Source organism: Solanum tuberosum, unplaced genomic scaffold (assembly GCF_000226075.1).
Source record: "Solanum tuberosum cultivar DM 1-3 516 R44 unplaced genomic scaffold, SolTub_3.0 scf00125, whole genome shotgun sequence".
In the NCBI taxonomy this organism is placed as follows: domain Eukaryota; kingdom Viridiplantae; phylum Streptophyta; class Magnoliopsida; order Solanales; family Solanaceae; genus Solanum; species Solanum tuberosum.
In genome coordinates this window covers 887160-904152 of record NW_006239052.1, presented here as the reverse complement: position 1 = coordinate 904152, position 16993 = coordinate 887160, and the positions used below count along the sequence as shown (strand labels likewise).

The 16993-nt window shown below is 36.2% G+C and overlaps 1 protein-coding gene across 1 annotated transcript; it reads right to left on the bottom strand.

Moving 5' to 3' along the window:
• Positions 1 to 414: 414 nt before the first annotated feature.
• On the bottom strand, positions 415 to 16480 carry LOC102595552 (protein tas). The gene is made up of 8 exons (XM_006350628.2): positions 16242 to 16480; positions 15998 to 16093; positions 15721 to 15804; positions 13775 to 13935; positions 9004 to 9121; positions 3918 to 4053; positions 1909 to 2087; positions 415 to 946 (listed from the first exon to the last, which is right to left on the bottom strand). Exons 1-8 carry the CDS (start codon positions 16428 to 16430, stop codon positions 707 to 709), a joined length of 1203 nt encoding a protein of 400 aa, XP_006350690.1. The 5' UTR covers positions 16431 to 16480; the 3' UTR covers positions 415 to 706.
• Between the last annotated feature and the right edge of the window lie 513 nt (positions 16481 to 16993).

The window sequence follows — 16993 nt, the reverse complement described above, 5'->3', positions numbered from 1 at the left end:
CAAAAAAAAAAAAAACTATCTAAAAAACTCATAAACATGTCATTAAAATCACTTTTATTACTGGATACTAAAAATTGCAAGAGCCACAAAGTCCGCTGGTAGAGTTATCACACTGGAAAAGTGATTCCAGAGAACCAACCTGTATGCATTGTGAAGCCAGTGCTGACAACTCAAACATGAAAATTGTTACTTTGCAGTTGGGTATTGTAATAGTAACTAACATTAACAACTCAGCTGAATATTGAAAGAAGAAATTACAAGGAAGTCAAGAAATCCATTTTTTTTTTAATCATTTAGATGAATAAAATATTATGATTCTTAAGAAACAAACGAAGACGGGTATCCTATTGAGTTGTTATGTTGACAACTCAATTCATACGAATATCACAAGGACATACCCAATTCTTCAGAATATGAACCATAAAAGAAAATACCTAATATGATCAATATGTTGATATCGATAGACTATGACTATAAGAATAACAGATTGGCCAAATGATTTACATTGCTTCTCAATGCAGGCTGCTACTGGAGAGAAGCATGTGACAAAGATGACACTACCCCCAGTACACCATAGATAGGCATAAACAAAAGGTGGCATCTTGTGGTAAATTCGGATGTTTTCTTAACATCCCAGCCCTCCCAAGAAATTCAAATCAAGTTCTGCAATAGTGAGAACAATTTTTGACAAAGTGAAATTGGCAGGCTATCTTGAAGCAGGATCTCTGTATCTCTTGAAAATGTCTTCAATATCATCCATTACTTGAGGTGGCAAAGGTCTCTCAGTTGTCAAAAAAGCATCAATATCTTCTTTTAATTGATCCACCGAAGTTGCGCCTATAATTGAACTTGTCATAAAGGGACGGTCTCGGGCAAATCCTAGGGCTAACTCAACTAGAGTTAGACCATGCTTCTTGGCCACTTCTTCATACTTTTTAGTTGCTTCCTGGAAATTAAAAATGACAACACACCAAAAACACATCCTAGCAATCATTAAAACTTGCAGCATGGTATAAGCTTCTCACATTGTACATGTCTAAAGTCGCGCACGACTACTAAAGTAGAAATACATTTTCACATTGTAACGTTAAAGATGAGCAACAATTCTCTGTTTATTCTTCAACCTTCTTCTACTGTGTGATCCTGAGAGGTGGAGCCATGATTTGAGGTTTGTGGATTCTGAATTTTATTGAGGTGGGTTCTGAATTTTAAGACAGGATAACAACCTCAAGCTAATAAATAATGACCGTCAAACTAATGAATGAGTACCGATACTCTATATATATTTTGAAAAGCAATGAACCACTTACACACTATATAAGTATAAATATTATTATTAAATTGCACTCAAAATGTGCTTTTTGCTTTTTCTAATTGTCAAATTTTCATGCAAATAAGTAGTTCTAACCTTAATCAGGTTTTGTGTGCAGATATGTAGTTCTCGTTTTTAAGTAGCGAGCTGAATTTAATCCATGACAAATTGTACCCAAAGCTTATCATTTGGACACTGTCTAGGAAATATAGCAATAACAAAGTAATGCACACAACACAATGGACAAAACGGCACAGGATTAATTTATCGAACTGGGTGCAACTGCAGCCAAAAAAAAAATGCAGGGGCCAAAAGACAAAATCTTAGGATTTTTCTTTTCAAATTTATTGAAAAATTTCAAGGTTGTCAACTTCTATTTTTCAATGATTTTCTTTTGGTTTGGGGTAGGGGGAGGAGGATACTGATTGTGGCATGGTGTCCCCTAAGTTACGCCTTCCAGACTCCAGTCGATCCCAAAACTATGTATTTCCCCCTTGGCAAACTTACACTTGAAAGTTTAATTTTTTTGCCAACTTATAAAGCTACTCAAACAATCAATTAACTTTCCTTTCTTGTAAAACTTGAAAAACACGTACCTTGGCAAGGGATTTATTGTATCTTTCCATGTAGCCTGGGAACAGGTTAAGTCTTCCTTTTTTAGCAGCTTCAGAATTATTGTCCAAATACTTCCCCGATAAGGTCCCACCAGCCAGTGGAGAATAGGAAAGTAAGCCAATGTTACAGTTGTTTGGGTGGCATACTTCAACAAGATCAACTACAAAGAACAACCAAAAACTCGTTATGCTAAGCGGAAAATTAAAAATGTTGATGCTTGATGTAAATACAATTATTTTCTTTCTATCAAAAACAGCAGCTATGACCCACTCCTACGGAACATGTATTGCTGCATTTGATTGTTTACTAGGTTGTTTCATCAGTATAGGTTAATTTTACTAGGTTATTTTTCAGTTGTTTTTACCACTAGTAGGTTATTTATCACTTAAACCGTAAGGTCCCTTAACAACATTATCCAAGTACAAGAAAGGCCCAAAATTTATAACATGCCAATGTGAAACAAAAAAAGAGTTCTTGTCAAAAGATAACAAATGTGACTTTGGACTTTATAGTGTCAAATGTGATCATCCGCAAGAAACAGCTCATACAAATTGAGATAGTCAGATTGCGTCTATGATTAGCTACCATGGCAAGCAAAGTTTCCTGTATCTTAAAGATTAGCAGCGCTGCTGTTAGGCAGATTGCGTCTACGATGAGCATTGACAGCAGCCTTTAAGGATGTAATGGACTTATCCAGTGGATAATCACATTCCTTAGAGAAATGACCTCACCAATGTTGATCCAATTATACAATTTGGGTATTTACATATGTGCAAAAGTGGCTTAAGACAGATTAGAGAACAGATAACATGTGATTAGAAGGAGATCACAATCAGTTCACCAACATTCAAAAGAACCTTTAGAAAGTGGTTTTCTATTCTTTTATGAGGTACAGGCAGATTATTCTGCAGAGGTAGGATGGATGATATCAGTATTTTTGTGAATGCGAAAATGACCACTCATAAAGGAGTAGTATAAGGGACAGCTGTAAAGGGAATGGGGAAAACTGGATTCTAATAGTCTAAGAGCTAAGCAAATAGGATTCAATGATGTAACTAACTAGATATAAAAATACTAAAATATCGATTTGTAAGCGAGCTGTTAAAGACCTCAACACTTGATCAGAAACCAATTGGCAAAGAGTAGAAGGAGTGTCATAGGCTTATTGCTTAAGCAGCTTGCACTCTTTACTTAATCATCACAGGAGTTCTTCATTTTCATTTTTTGCACACCTCCAATCTGCTACTTATGATTAAAAGCAAAGCCTCTAGACAAATGAATTGACCCCATGAAGCATCTATGTGGATACCTCAAATGGATGCGTAGCACACAGACATGTTGTGTTAAGAGTCCCACAATAGTTGAGGGTTTTGCGTAGTCTTTTTTCACGATTTGGACAATCCTCACCTCACGAGCTAGATATTGCGGTTGATTTAGACGCAGGGTCCATTTACCTATCCGTGATCTTGGTTTACCAAATGTTGGGCAACAATGTTCATATTATACATACTCCAAATATTTAGTTCTAAGAAAACAGGGAAGGGTATACAGAAGCCCATATTGGTTGAGGGTAAGGATTATAGTCTCTATATGTGATTTTGGATAATCCTTACCTCATGAGCTAGATTATGGGATCTATTTAGGCCCTGGGTCAATTTTTCTTAACAGGCTGAATGATAACAAAACCTCAAATTGACACCATGTTGAAAAAATTGATATTCCGACTTCAACTAATTGACTATGGTTGGAGTACCGAGTACCTCGGCATCTTCATTAAGCATCTTGGAGTTCTTCTCATCTAATGGATGTCAGACCTCCTTTTACTCTTAAAAAAAAAAACTATTACTCAACCTGTAAGAGCGCCAAAGTATGAACAGAAAAACTGACAAAAGTGCTGCAAAAATCAAAATATACGTTTAAGCTACATTTCTCGTTGAGAGGAGTTTCACAGCTAAACTACTTTAGTAGGACATTAGAAAGGACAACTTACCCTCAAAGTGGCACCTAACCAGCAGACTGTAACTATTCTGAATGCTGACAATCTTCGGCAATCCTTCAACTTTTGCAGCATGAACAAACTCCATTACTCCATATGAAGTTTCATTGGAAACACCAATGTAGCGCACCTGAATAAATTAGTAATGCTTAATTGTTACTTTCAGATAACTAGATCCCAAAGTTAACTGTCTATAAAGTAAATCAATTTTTGAGATTTACAAAGCAAAATGAAATCTCAAATTATTTTGCAAAATGTGCACACCAAACCATGATAAAAGATCAGGTGTGATTATTCATAACAAGCATGAATAATGTGTAAACGAAACCATGCATAAAAATCAGGTTTGCTTATTCGCTATAAGCATTGCAAAATGTGTAACTAAAACTAAACCATGCGTCAGAGACCTGACGTGCTTATTCATTAACATTTTCCGTTTACCAGTTCAGTTTCCTTGCAAGCATATAGGAGCGATCATGATGTAACACAGTACGGTTTTGAAAACTTCAGATTTGGTAATTTTGATTTTTAAAAATGATCTACCATTACCATACCAATGTTTTTTTTATATGGTTCCATATTCGGTTTGTGCGGTATGGTAAATCGTAACCACAGTTTGTTCTCTTCGACTTACATACAAGGGAAAATTATGACTTTTACAATGGTGGAAACTCTGTCATGCTCGAACAACAACAACATACCCTGTGTAATCCCACAAGTGGGGTTTGGGGAGGGTAGTGTGTACACAGACCTTACCCCTACCTTAAAAAGGAACAGAGGTGGTTTCCGATAGTCCCTCACACAAAACAAATGAAAAAAATGACAACAACAAGAAACAGGAAGAACAACAAGAAAATACAGTAATCAAGGCTAAGAATCAACCAATGGAAATAGAAATAGAAATCTAAGAATACAAAAATACAAGACTAATTCTAATTCTTTGGGAATGGGACAGCAAAGCACTCAACTTCCGACTAACCTTCTATCCTACTCCTCGACCTCCACATCGTTCTATCAAGGGTCATATCCTTGGTGAGCTGTAGCTGCGCCATGTCCTACCTAATCACCTCACCCCAATACTTCTTAGGCCTACTTATACTCCTACTCAAGCCCTTAAAGACCAACCTTCTCGCACCTCCTTACCATGGCATCCGCACATCTCCTCTTCACATGTCCGAACCATCTCAAGTTCAAATCTCGTACCTTATTCTCTATGGGGTCACTCATGCCCAGTGTTGTGAAAAGCGACAAAAAGCGCACTTAAAGCGTGAAGCGAGGTGAGGCGCAAGCACTGCACTTTTATGCTCTGAAGCGAGGCGTTGCTGAAAAAGCGAGCGCTTCAGTAGGTGAAGCGAGAAGCTCGCTTAAAGCAAAGGTGACAAAATGCGCGCTTAAGCGCTGTTAGTTTTTTTTTTTTTTTAACTTCTGTATAACACACCTGTCTGATGCGACTCAAACATTTCCCTCTTCTTCTTCTTCTGTGACTCAAACATCTCAACGACTGTTGTTGTGACTCAAACAATAAGTTCTTCCTCTCTTTTCTTCTTCTACTTCTTCTCTGGACTCTCTTTCAGGCTTTCAGCGACTGCTTCTAGGGGTTTCTTTCCCCTGTTATGCTCTGATTTTTTTACTGATTTGGTTTTGCTGTTTGCAATTGCTTAATATGATTATGAGGATTATTGACTATCTTTTATTTACTTTTTAATTAAAGAATTATAAGATTTGCTTAATATGTTATTTCTATTGTGCTCTTGGTTATTTATATATGCATATTTAATATTTTTTATTTTTGTACTAAATAACACTTTAGTAGAAAAAAGTGTGCGCTTCGCTTCACGCTTTGGTGAAGCAAGCCCTCGCCGCTTTTTTCCACTTCTAGCATTCCAAAACACTGCTCCCGCCTCGGCACGAATAACTTCATTCCTAATCTTATTCCTCCTAGTATGGACAACCAACACACTACCCCATATAACATAGTCGGTTTAACTACCACTTTGTAGAACTTACCTTTAATTATTGGCGGCACACTCTTATCACACAGAACATTGGATACAAGCATCCATTTCATCCATCTCGGCTCAATACAATGCGTGACATGCTCTTCAATCTCCCCATTACCTTCGATAACTGACCTTAGGTACTTGAAACTTGCTCTCTTGGGGTTGTTAGAATAGGAATAGGTTTATACAATCCTATTAGAATAGGAATAGGAATAAAAATAGAAATAGGAATACTTAATAGTATCCTACTTGGTAAAGGATTGTATTCCAGGGTCTATACATAGGGTCTCAATGTAATAATGTAGACACAACAACAATTCAATAATATTCTTCCCCTATATTTCTCACATGGTATCAGAGCCTCTACAATCTTGGTAAACAATCAAAGAGCTTTCACTGCCGGTGGGCGGCTATTATCCATATATGCCACCCGTCCGGCCAATGATTATGTTAGCAAAAGTTGGGTCACCGTGTATTTTGCTGGTGACTATTTTCTCATATCTAATTTGTGTAGCACCGTGCCATCTTTCTGGTGACTACTTTCTTATATCTAATTTGTGTAGCACCGTGCCATCATTCCGGTGACTATTTTTTCATATTTAATTTGTGTAGCACCGTGCGATCTTTCCGGTGATTTTTTTTTTCCATATTTGGTTTGTGTAGCACTGTGCCATCATTCAGTGACTACTTTTTCATATATAATTTGTATAGCACCGTGCCATCCTTCTGGTGACTACCTTTTTTTGCATATCTGATTTGCGTAGCACCGTGCATCTCTTTGGACTACTTTTCATATTTAATTTGTGTAGTACTGTAGATTTTTCCGAACTATTTTCTCATATCTGAGTTGCATAGCATCATGTGTCTTTTTCAGTGACTCCTCAAATTTGATTTGCATAGTTCCATACGTATTTCCAGTGACTCCTCAAATCTGATTTGCGTAGGGTTGTGCCATCATTCCAACCCTACCTGTATAATTTTTCTTTTCAGTAGGGGTCGTGCCATCATTCCGATCCTACCCATATTATTTCTCTTTTTCAATGGGGTCGTTCCATCAATTCGAACTATCCTATATAATTTCTATTTTCTAGTTGGGTCGTGACATCATTCCGACCCTACCTATATAATTTTATTTCTTAGATTGTGACCACTTTTAGCCATCAAATCTAATACTCTGGCATATGAGCATGTTCCGACCATTTTTTCGGTGACTTGTTTAATATCGACTCATCTATTGATTCCAACATGATCCACATACTTTATACTAGATTTTGAGCACTTTGTTGCTCGGGAGGAGTTTAGTAGCCTTGTATGTTGATTACGTAAGTCACTCTATGGTCTGAAACAGTCTTTGCAAGCTTGGTTTGGGAAAGTTCCAACACTGTAATTTTATCACTCGGTGTTTTATCGGCATTATGCATCAAATTCAGTATTTCATAAGAAGACCTTACATTGAGATTGATTGTCAATTTTGTGAAGTCGAGTGATCAATTTGCAGATATCTCACCATGCCCCTCATCAGTCCTCGTGTTAATTACATTTGTAACAAGGCTTGAGGGGGAGTGTTAGAATAGGAATAGATTTATACAATCTTATTAGATTAGGAATAGGAATAAAACTAGAAATAGGAATGCTTAATAGTATCCTACTTGGTAAAGGATTGTATTCCAGGGTCTATACATATGGTCTCAATGTAATAATGTAGACACAACAACAATTCAATAATATTCTTCCCCTATATTTCTCACAGGAGTGATCCGAGTGTCAAGAGTCACATCCACATCCACTTCATGAGACACATCATTGAACTTACTCTCCAAGTATTCAGTTTTTGTCCTACTCAACTTGAAACCTTTTGACTCCAAGGTCTGTCTGCAAACTTCCAGCCTCGCGTTAATGCCGCTTCGCGTCATATCATCCACAACATGCACCATGCCACCTCCTCTTGAATGTGTCGCCTCAGAACACCCATCGCCAAAGCAAATAAAGATGGGCTAAGAACAGATCCGTGATACAACCCCATTATGACTAGGAAGTGTTCCGAGTTACCTCCATAGTCCTGACCCAGCTCTTAGCAGTTAGCACCATCATACATATCCTTAATCACCCTAGTGTATACTACAAATACACCTTTAGCCTCCAAGCATCCCCATAGAATCTCCCTAGGGACTTTGTTGTTTCTTATGCTTGAAATGAAGGAAAATTGTCTAGTGTTGGCTGGCAATGAACAAATGTCGTGTAATTTGTATTGTTATTATTTGTAATTAATTATTTAGTTCATCTTTAGTAGTAAATGGAAGAAGCTTTTAGTCCGAAGGATTTTAGACCTTTTATTAGTTTATATTTAGATTAATTAAATTATAATCTATATAATAATATACAGGGATTGTATATGTAATTAAGTATTTTGGTATATTCGGTATTTCAATATTTTTTCTATAAAAACTGAATACCACATTTCTAGAAATGCATAACAACAAATGCCATAATACCGAAACCGAAGCGCCAAAAAATTTGGTTTCGGTACGATGATTTGGTATTTACCAAAGTATGCACACCCCTACAAACATATACCTTAAGTTTCTCACTTGGAAATATATTTTATATTATCATCTGGCAAGTATATTTAACAACTAAATGTGAAAATGCACTACAATATTTTTTGGTTATAAAAGAACAAACAAACAACACGATAACTAAACTTTAATGTTCCACTTCAACGCAAATGATTTGAAGCCCTCTATTTACACATAAAAATTGTACTTCACATGTACAAGTAAACACGAGTTGCAATTCTGCTTGTCAACAAACCTAATAATTTTTGTGACTATTTTCAATTTAGAACTCCTTTTATTTAGGTGTTATTTGAAATCTTCTATCATTAGTCAATCCGCTGCTATAGATGCATCATAAATCTTCATTTACAGTTGAAACCACAAATCCAGGAAAAAATGAAAGATATCCTAAGACTTTAATTAGTAAAATTATAACTATAAAGCATCTTACTTAATTCATTTCACTGACAGATCTGCAGTAATATTATTGCAATTGTTACTGACTGCAAAAAAAGCAAAACATACCTTTCCTTCATCGATGAGTTCCTGAAAGGCTCTAAGCTGCTCAACGAAAGGCACACTTGGCCTCCATTTTGAAGTTTCATAAAAGAATTCGCCGAACAATGGAACATATCTGTCTGGCCTGAGAAGTTTTACATCAGATTACAGAAATGAGATAACCACCTCTTTACATATTTCACATGTGTTTGTGTGTATGTATCTCTATGTGTCTCTGTATTGACACATATGATATACACAACAAGAAAACAAGAGAGAGATAAAACAAATTCAGACAACGTACAATTTTACAATTCTGTCAGACACAAGCAAGATAAAAAAAACCCAATTTTTTTTGTCAAGTGTCTTGAAGCATGCAGGTTAGCTGGTAAGATCTCTTAACGAAGAATAATTTATCAGTTTGTCAAGAAAGACATGTAAAAATTGATCAACTTAAACAAGTAATTTAGGCCGGTGGCTTCAATATCAGTTTGGCTTTCCAAATGTGTTTCCAAGGCCATTGAAGTATCTGCTGGTTTGGTTGGTTCATCTTCCTGTAGGCTGCATTTACTTTAAACGTCCCGTTACTATATCCCTGCCACTGTAGGATGTCTTGTCCAGCCTTCAAACCACTGAATTGGTCGATGGTGCTGAAGAATTTTGTTACTCTTGGTATTTCCCAATCATTGAGGTGTCTCCTGAACACAAAATTCCACCCTTGAGGTGTCCACAATTCTGCTATTGTGATGTAAAACTATGAGGTGTCCACAATTCTGCTATTGTGCTCTGTTGATGCAAAATTAAGTTATAAATATCTAGGAGTAATGTCTCCATGTTGCCTGCTTCATGCCAATCATCCTTCCAGAAGACAGTTTTAACTCCATCTGCCACTTTGACTATGGTATTAACTTTGAATTCATTCCACAAAATTCTGATAGATTTCCATAAGCTAACACCATAAGGAGTAGTGACCTCCTTTGTCATCCAATTATCGTTCTCCTCATATTTAGCTTTAATGACTCTAACCCATAGACTTCGATTTTCGTTTGAATATTTCCATAGCCATCTCATTCTAAAAGCTTTACTCTGATTCTTCAGATTTTTGATCCCCAATCCCCCAACACTTTTACTATTGTTTTAACTTTGAATTCATTCCACAAAATTCTGCTAGATTTCCATAAGCTAACACCATAAGGAGTAGTGACCTCCTTTGTCATCCAATTATCGTTCTCCTCATATTTAGCTTTAATGACTCTAACGCATAGACTTCAATTTTCATTTGAATATTTCCATAGCCATCCCATCCTTAAAGCTTTACTCTGATTCTTCAGATTTTTGATCCCCAATCCCCCAACAGAAAATAATGATTTTAAACTAGTCAATTATGTCCATCACTTTAGCACACATCACAAATAGTCAAAAATAGCACTGTAATGAGCTGAGGTAGCTCTCAGTCAGATAGTTAAGTGTAGCATAAAAAGTTGATGTGATATATCTCACATCGGGTAAATATAGTTATGTATATTGTAAAGTAGCCTATAGAATGGTTGAGGGGTAAGCCATTAGTTTTCACGCATTCTCCCAATCTCGTTTCATTGTGATGTTTATTTCTAACATGTTAATGGACTTTAAGCGAGAAATTAGTCCTACTACCTCACTGTGTATTCACAAGTGACATTTGGAAGAAAAAACATTCTCTATGCACAATTTCAACAATCATAGAATCTGCTGGATGTGAGGTTGGTCTGTGCGTATTGTGCATAAACCAAAACCAGGACAAGGCTGAAATCCTCGTGTGAATTGGGCTTGTACCATTCACAGTCCAGTTCCAGATTTTATAGGTGATCGGAAACTTGATCCTTCAACTTATCAAGCAACTTTTAGATTTTCTTTTCCTCCAGCAACTTTCAGTCTCTTTTAAGGACACTTGGGGTCTCACATAAAACCTGCAATCCTCCAGGCTGTTCCAGGGTGTTTGTGGTTCTTTTCTGGTCGAATGATTAGACTTTAGGACAATGCGGTATTTGGAGGACTGTTCCCAATTTGTAAGAAGCTCAATTATAGCTCCTGGTTTACTCTTCATTACTATTCTATCAGATCGTGCAGCCCTTCCCCTAATATTTGGTAGTCCTTCAATTATCTCATATAGATTTAACTACCTCGGTTTTCAGAGATACCTACAACATGTTCTATTGACAGTTCTCCTAAGATAGTCCAAGGAGGTTGACATCTTAGTTTTTCTAAACTTCAGAAAATAGTGTCTGAATGTTCTCACTTGTGTATCTCAGAATATAAGTCGTGTCAATTTTGTATGGATACCCTCTCTTTTTTTTCTTTTTCTTTTTGATGACCGTGATGTCCGGACTAGCTTTCGTGCACCTCGACTAATTCGACGGGATACCTGCCATCTCCCACGGGCAACAGGCACTAGTTAACTGTGTCCACCAAGGCTAGAACAAATGGGAAGAATCAACTAGTGTTTTTTCTGTCTCCACTGATTTGAACCTAAGACCTTACGGTTCTCAACCACTTCATTGACCACCAGGCCACAGTCCACACCCTTGGGTGCGATACCCTTTTTTCTTAGGATGTCATCTTGGTAATGGGGTAAATCCTCCCTTCTCTTTAGTCCATTCAGATTTTAGGAATCCTGATCGAACTAGTTCTACTTTGAGTTCCTATTATTAGGTTGTCAAAGATGATTATTCAATGTGTAGTTGATCTTCTTAATCTGAGTTGTTTTCCCTTTTTTGGATCTTTGTATTAATACAAATTCAACTAGGTATCTATTGTGTCAAATACCAGATGCTCTTCCTCTGTTACAGACTTGTCAACGCTACATATAGTCTTCCAGGGGCTGCTTGGAGAGGTCTTTGCTATACTCAAAATTACCTCAATTTTATATTTTTAAGTTACCATCAACTTGCTATCATCCTTTTCTTTTGTTTCTACCTCAATAATACAAGTGAAACTCTCTCTCATTTAGGATGCCAACAAGTTGTGATTAAGTTGTACAATGTATACTCTTAGGTACCCTTGGAAACTTCTCCCCTACCTCCAAGTAAATCTACTATTACTTGTTGGGTTTACACAGTCAAGGTTGGTACAGATGATAACATACAAGACGCAACGAGGATGACGTATAGATGGGGAAGCAACTAGGTTACTTGGCTCTCAGTAGTCCAGTGGTCTTGCATGCAAGGTGCTGATATGGTTTGAAACAATCTACTCGAGTATAGTTTGACAAGTTCAATGGCTATTAAGAAGTTTGAAATGACTTATAGTGATAAAGATACTTGGTAGTTTATACTAATGACATAGTTATCTCAGAAAGTGATCAATAGGGGATTAGCAAAGTAAACTTCATCTCGTTAAGCCTTTTCAGACCAAGGATCTAGGTAGATTGCTATACTTTTCTAGGATGATGAGTTCATCTAGTTTACATCAGACATTGTCATCTCTATGTGGAAGTATACTTATCCACACTTAAAAGGAAGACAGGTATGGAAGATAGTACACTTGTTGACAGTCCTATGGGTCCATAATTTAAGCTTGTACAGTGATCCCAGGAGACATAGGAGGTTGCTAGGCAAGTTGAACTTTTTTTTCTTTTGAGAGAGGTAACAATGTAAAATTATCTTTAGCACAAAGGTTGGCACTAATAGCCAGGTAAGTTGAACTATCTCATAATAACTCAACATGAATATGATATTGCCTTTTCAGTGAGTGTTACAAGTCAATGTTTGGCTCTCCACTTGATACTTATTGTGATGTATTGGTCTACAACCTTTGGTAGATAAAATTGGCTACAAGGAAAATTACAAAAGGAATGAGGACATGAACAGATTGTTGAGTATGCAGATTACGAGTAAATAGGTCACCTTCTAATAAATGCTCTACTTATCAGATATTAAGTTCTGTTCCAATTGGAGGTAAATACACGTCTTCGAAGAGCAAGAAACAAAAAATTGTAAGATCCAGAAAAAGCAAAATAGCAGGCCATGACAGTGATAACTTGCAAGCTACCTAAGACTTTCACTTGGCCAAGGAAGTAGTTTCTCCATTTTTCTTATTATTCGAACTAGCTCATCTTACCCTCTTACTTTCACTCATCCCTAGATTCTCTAATGCAACTAGCTCATCTCGGCGTCTGACATTCACTTAGCCCTAGAGTTTCTATGTCAATGTTGCCCTAAATTCTAAAACAATCCACTCAAATGCTCCTCAAGTGAACTTCCGTTATAAGTACTTCATTTTCTCCTAGGATCCTTCCCATGTGTAAAACAATAGCAGTTCATTCAGCCTGCTCTCAGAGTCTCATATTCTCTGATTACTGCCCTACAGCTCTAGCTCTTTCTCTATTGTTGCTTTGCACCTACACATTTCAATCGCCTCTTTTACTCCAACATATGCTGCAGTTACAGTAGAGGCTCACATCAACAGCTTCCTAAACTGAGAATCTCTCTAGCATCTTAGCTGTCAATCCCAAATGGGAAAACTAAAACAAAAAAAAAGAAAAATAATTGAAGAACCAGAACAAAAGTTAATTCGTTGCTATGATACCTAAGCTCAAAGCATAGGTAATATCTAGTCATCTAGAATCCAGGAAGAATGAGAAATCTCCTATGGTCACTAAAAGTTCAAGTTATAGTGTTTTAACTACCCAGATAACGTGGAACAGCCCCACTTGATGAAAATGGTGTCATCTAGAAACTGGGGAAGTTGAATAACATGATGTATACTACTTATCAAATTGCACTTTTAGAATCCTTCAATGATATCATCGAAAAAGACTCACCAATGTATTTGGAGTAAATCAATGTAATCAGTATTAAGACGTTTCAAACTTTTTTCTACACTTTCTCGAATATTTGCGGCATCTACTCGCAAAACCTTCGCATTTTCACGTATGTAACTTGATCTTTCTGAATAACCACAAACTTTTGTAGCCAGAATCACCTGAAGGAAAAAACAACATCACATTAGTAGATATCAGTGCACACCTACAGGAGTAAAAAAGTAATCTTGAGTTAAAAAGACACCAAACATTATGGCTATAATGGCAATGCAGGAAAAGAGAGGTTTGCCTACTTAAAGAATGGTTTTGGTAGTTAATTTACAATGAATTGTAACATTTGGCATCACGGCCATGCTAATAATCTTAATTATTATGGACCAAGAGAGTTGGTAAGAAATCTAAATCGACTGCAAAAGTACTCCTTCATGCCGTTTGTGGACTACTGGGAGGACATTTGAAAGGTGAGATCCAGCATGAACACTACAAAGTATTTGTAACCTCAAGTTCTTAACAATCTAAGCTGTTCTAAGTTTAACTCACTAATGCTTGAGATTAGGCTCTATTAACTAATAAAGCTGGTCTCTAATCTGTTCTTTCCTGCTTGCATAATAATTTGTCTAGTAACATAATTCTTGTTCTTACTCATAAAAGAAAAAAAAATTATATTTGGAGAATACATGGGCATAAATTAGAAGCAATCAACAAAAACAGAACTACACAAGCTTTATATTCTCAATAGTTATATACATATCGCTATTACATCTTACATTCTTTTAAAAAAAAAGTTGTATACCTATGCCTACAGAAATGACTGCTTTTTCCAGCAAAAGCTCAAATTAGTCCATATAAACATGATCAAGGGTTTCTCCAAAAGCATCTAGTTAAAGCAATCCTGTTCCACTGGCCTTTTAAAATTCTCCAACCCTGCATGTGCTCTAAGTTGGTAGTTGGAGATGATGACTCAGTGAACCCTCACTCACCTATGTTTCTCAGACTCTTCAAAATCCTTACCACACTCGTGTCGACACGACATGGGTGTGGGATCCACACTGGATTTGGTCTACTTACCTTGGGTTCTTTGACCAGATATATGATCGAGATGTATAGATTGATTGGGTATTTGGTTTGACTTTTGGGTTATGTCATATATATATATATATAATGATATGTTTTTCTTTATCATGAGATATATTTGATGTTTATAAAGAATTAAATTTTATTAGTTTTAGTTCAATAACTTTAATCAATCGAGATATATACTTTATATGTCGTAATACACATTTATTGGCAGTATCCCATCACCCGTATCTGCACTTGGATCCATACCCCTTAATCCTAAAATTTATGTGATGAAGAATCCGACCTTTAGATTTGCACTCGTATCGGATACCTGCACCCCAGACTGCCATCAAATCCTATAGAACGGTGGAGAACACGAAATACAATAAGATGCATGCAATGTTGGCTAAATCAAGGAAGTACATCAACAGTTCCTTCAGATGGTAAGAGTACTCTAGGAAGTTTAAACACAATTATAGAACAAAATGGACATATTTCTTTGAAGAAGGTTACGCAAAACGTGTTACCTAGCTTTAGTTGTTTTAGCAGCTCAGCTTTCTCTTGTCTCACTGTTTTACAACCTCAAATAATCACAAGAAGTAACCATCTACACAGTTTATCCAACTATTCTTTAGTAGGTATATCATTTTCTCGAGGAATTCATTTAAAAAGATCAACAGTAGTTACAGTTCAATGCAATAGATTTGAAACAGTAGAAGGACAAGAATACAAGGAAAATATGAAAGAGCTGATTCGATGGCAATCTTATAATGCCTTTGTAGTTAGAAGTAGTAGGAATAGTACCTATCAGTTTCCATACAAAAATAAAGCAAGAAACTGATAATACATGCACAACCTTTCATTTAAATCCAGTAAGGTAGAATTACCTTATCACGGGGTTGGGACTTCATCCAGCTACTGATATAGAGATCCGTCGTTCCTTGAGTCTCCTTTCTCATTGGGACAGGATACTTGGAATACAATAGCAAAGAAGAAATAAATACAAAAATGCTTGTAGTATCAAGATAGTAAAATGAATAAGCAGTTTTTAGGCAAAAAACTTAACTTGTAATTACATCCCAACAATTCAGTTAACTAAGCTTCTATTATCAAGATGGTAAAGTCAAGAACAATTTCTTCCCAAGTTAGTGTGGAGTAGCTTACAGCCTCAGCGGTATCAATAATATTAATTCCTTGATCAAATGCATAACTAAGTATTTCATGAGCCTCCTTTTCTGTATTCTGTTCTCCAAATGTCATCTGCATTTATGGAGGAGTTCACATTACAAAATCTTCAATTACTTCATAAATACCCAAATGAACAGAACGAATGACTACTAACTGGGTTCAAAATTTAATAATTGTATATATTTGAGCAAAAGCTACTGAATTTAGCGAACGAACTTACGGTTCCGATAGTAATTTCGCTGATATTAAGATCAGAGTCTCCGAGTTTTCTGTACTGCATTGCGTTCTTCTGAGCAAGTTTTGCAGTAACAACTCTGCTCTTCCTCCATGACGGCGACGATGGACGGAGTGTTCTCATGAAATTGCGGCAAGACGGAATGCCGGGGGTGAAAGTGCTGCAGGAAGCCATGGATTCTTCTACAAACTCTGCCTCAAAAAAAAAGAGTGGGATTTTCGATTTTGTGAAAGAGGTGATGACAACAAAATGGAGATGACACCATTCATTTCCAAGGTCATTTTAGTAAATTACTCAAAATAAATACTACATAAATTATAATAATAAAAAATTTAAAAGACAAACACGTATGCAATCCTTAAACTTGTTTCTAAATTCCATTTTAACACTCCAACTCAACCTTGTTCCATTTCAACACTTCAACTCCAATTTTTATGTTCCATTTTGACACTTCTTTCTAAAAAATCAACAAAGTGAGATATGTGTACTTCACATGTCATGATATGACATAAAAACCAATTAAAAACACATACACAACTCCTCTAACTTGCCCCCATTTTTCATTTTGTCATGCTAACTTAGTCTTGTTCCATTTTAATCCTTCAACTCTATTTTATATAGTATCATTTAAACACAAAATACTAAATTTATGATTTCTTTATTTTTATTTATGTTCTTTATTTTCACTTTTTCATTTTAAAAATCAACGTCATATCTTTTTTTAAATAATAATAATA

What these genes read in the sequence shown, in the direction of transcription:
- LOC102595552 (XM_006350628.2), bottom strand. Translation starts at nt 16,430, where the DNA reads ATGGCTTCCTGCAGCACTTTCACCCCCGGCATTCCGTCTTGCCGCAAT. An exon ending in AGTCCCAACCCCGTGATAAG is followed by an intron (nt 13,936 to 15,720) that starts GTAATTCTACCT and finishes TTTTTCCTTCAG; the next exon opens with GTGATTCTGGCTACAAAAGT. An exon ending in AACTCATCGATGAAGGAAAG is followed by an intron (nt 4,054 to 9,003) that starts GTATGTTTTGCT and finishes TAATTTATTCAG; the next exon opens with GTGCGCTACATTGGTGTTTC.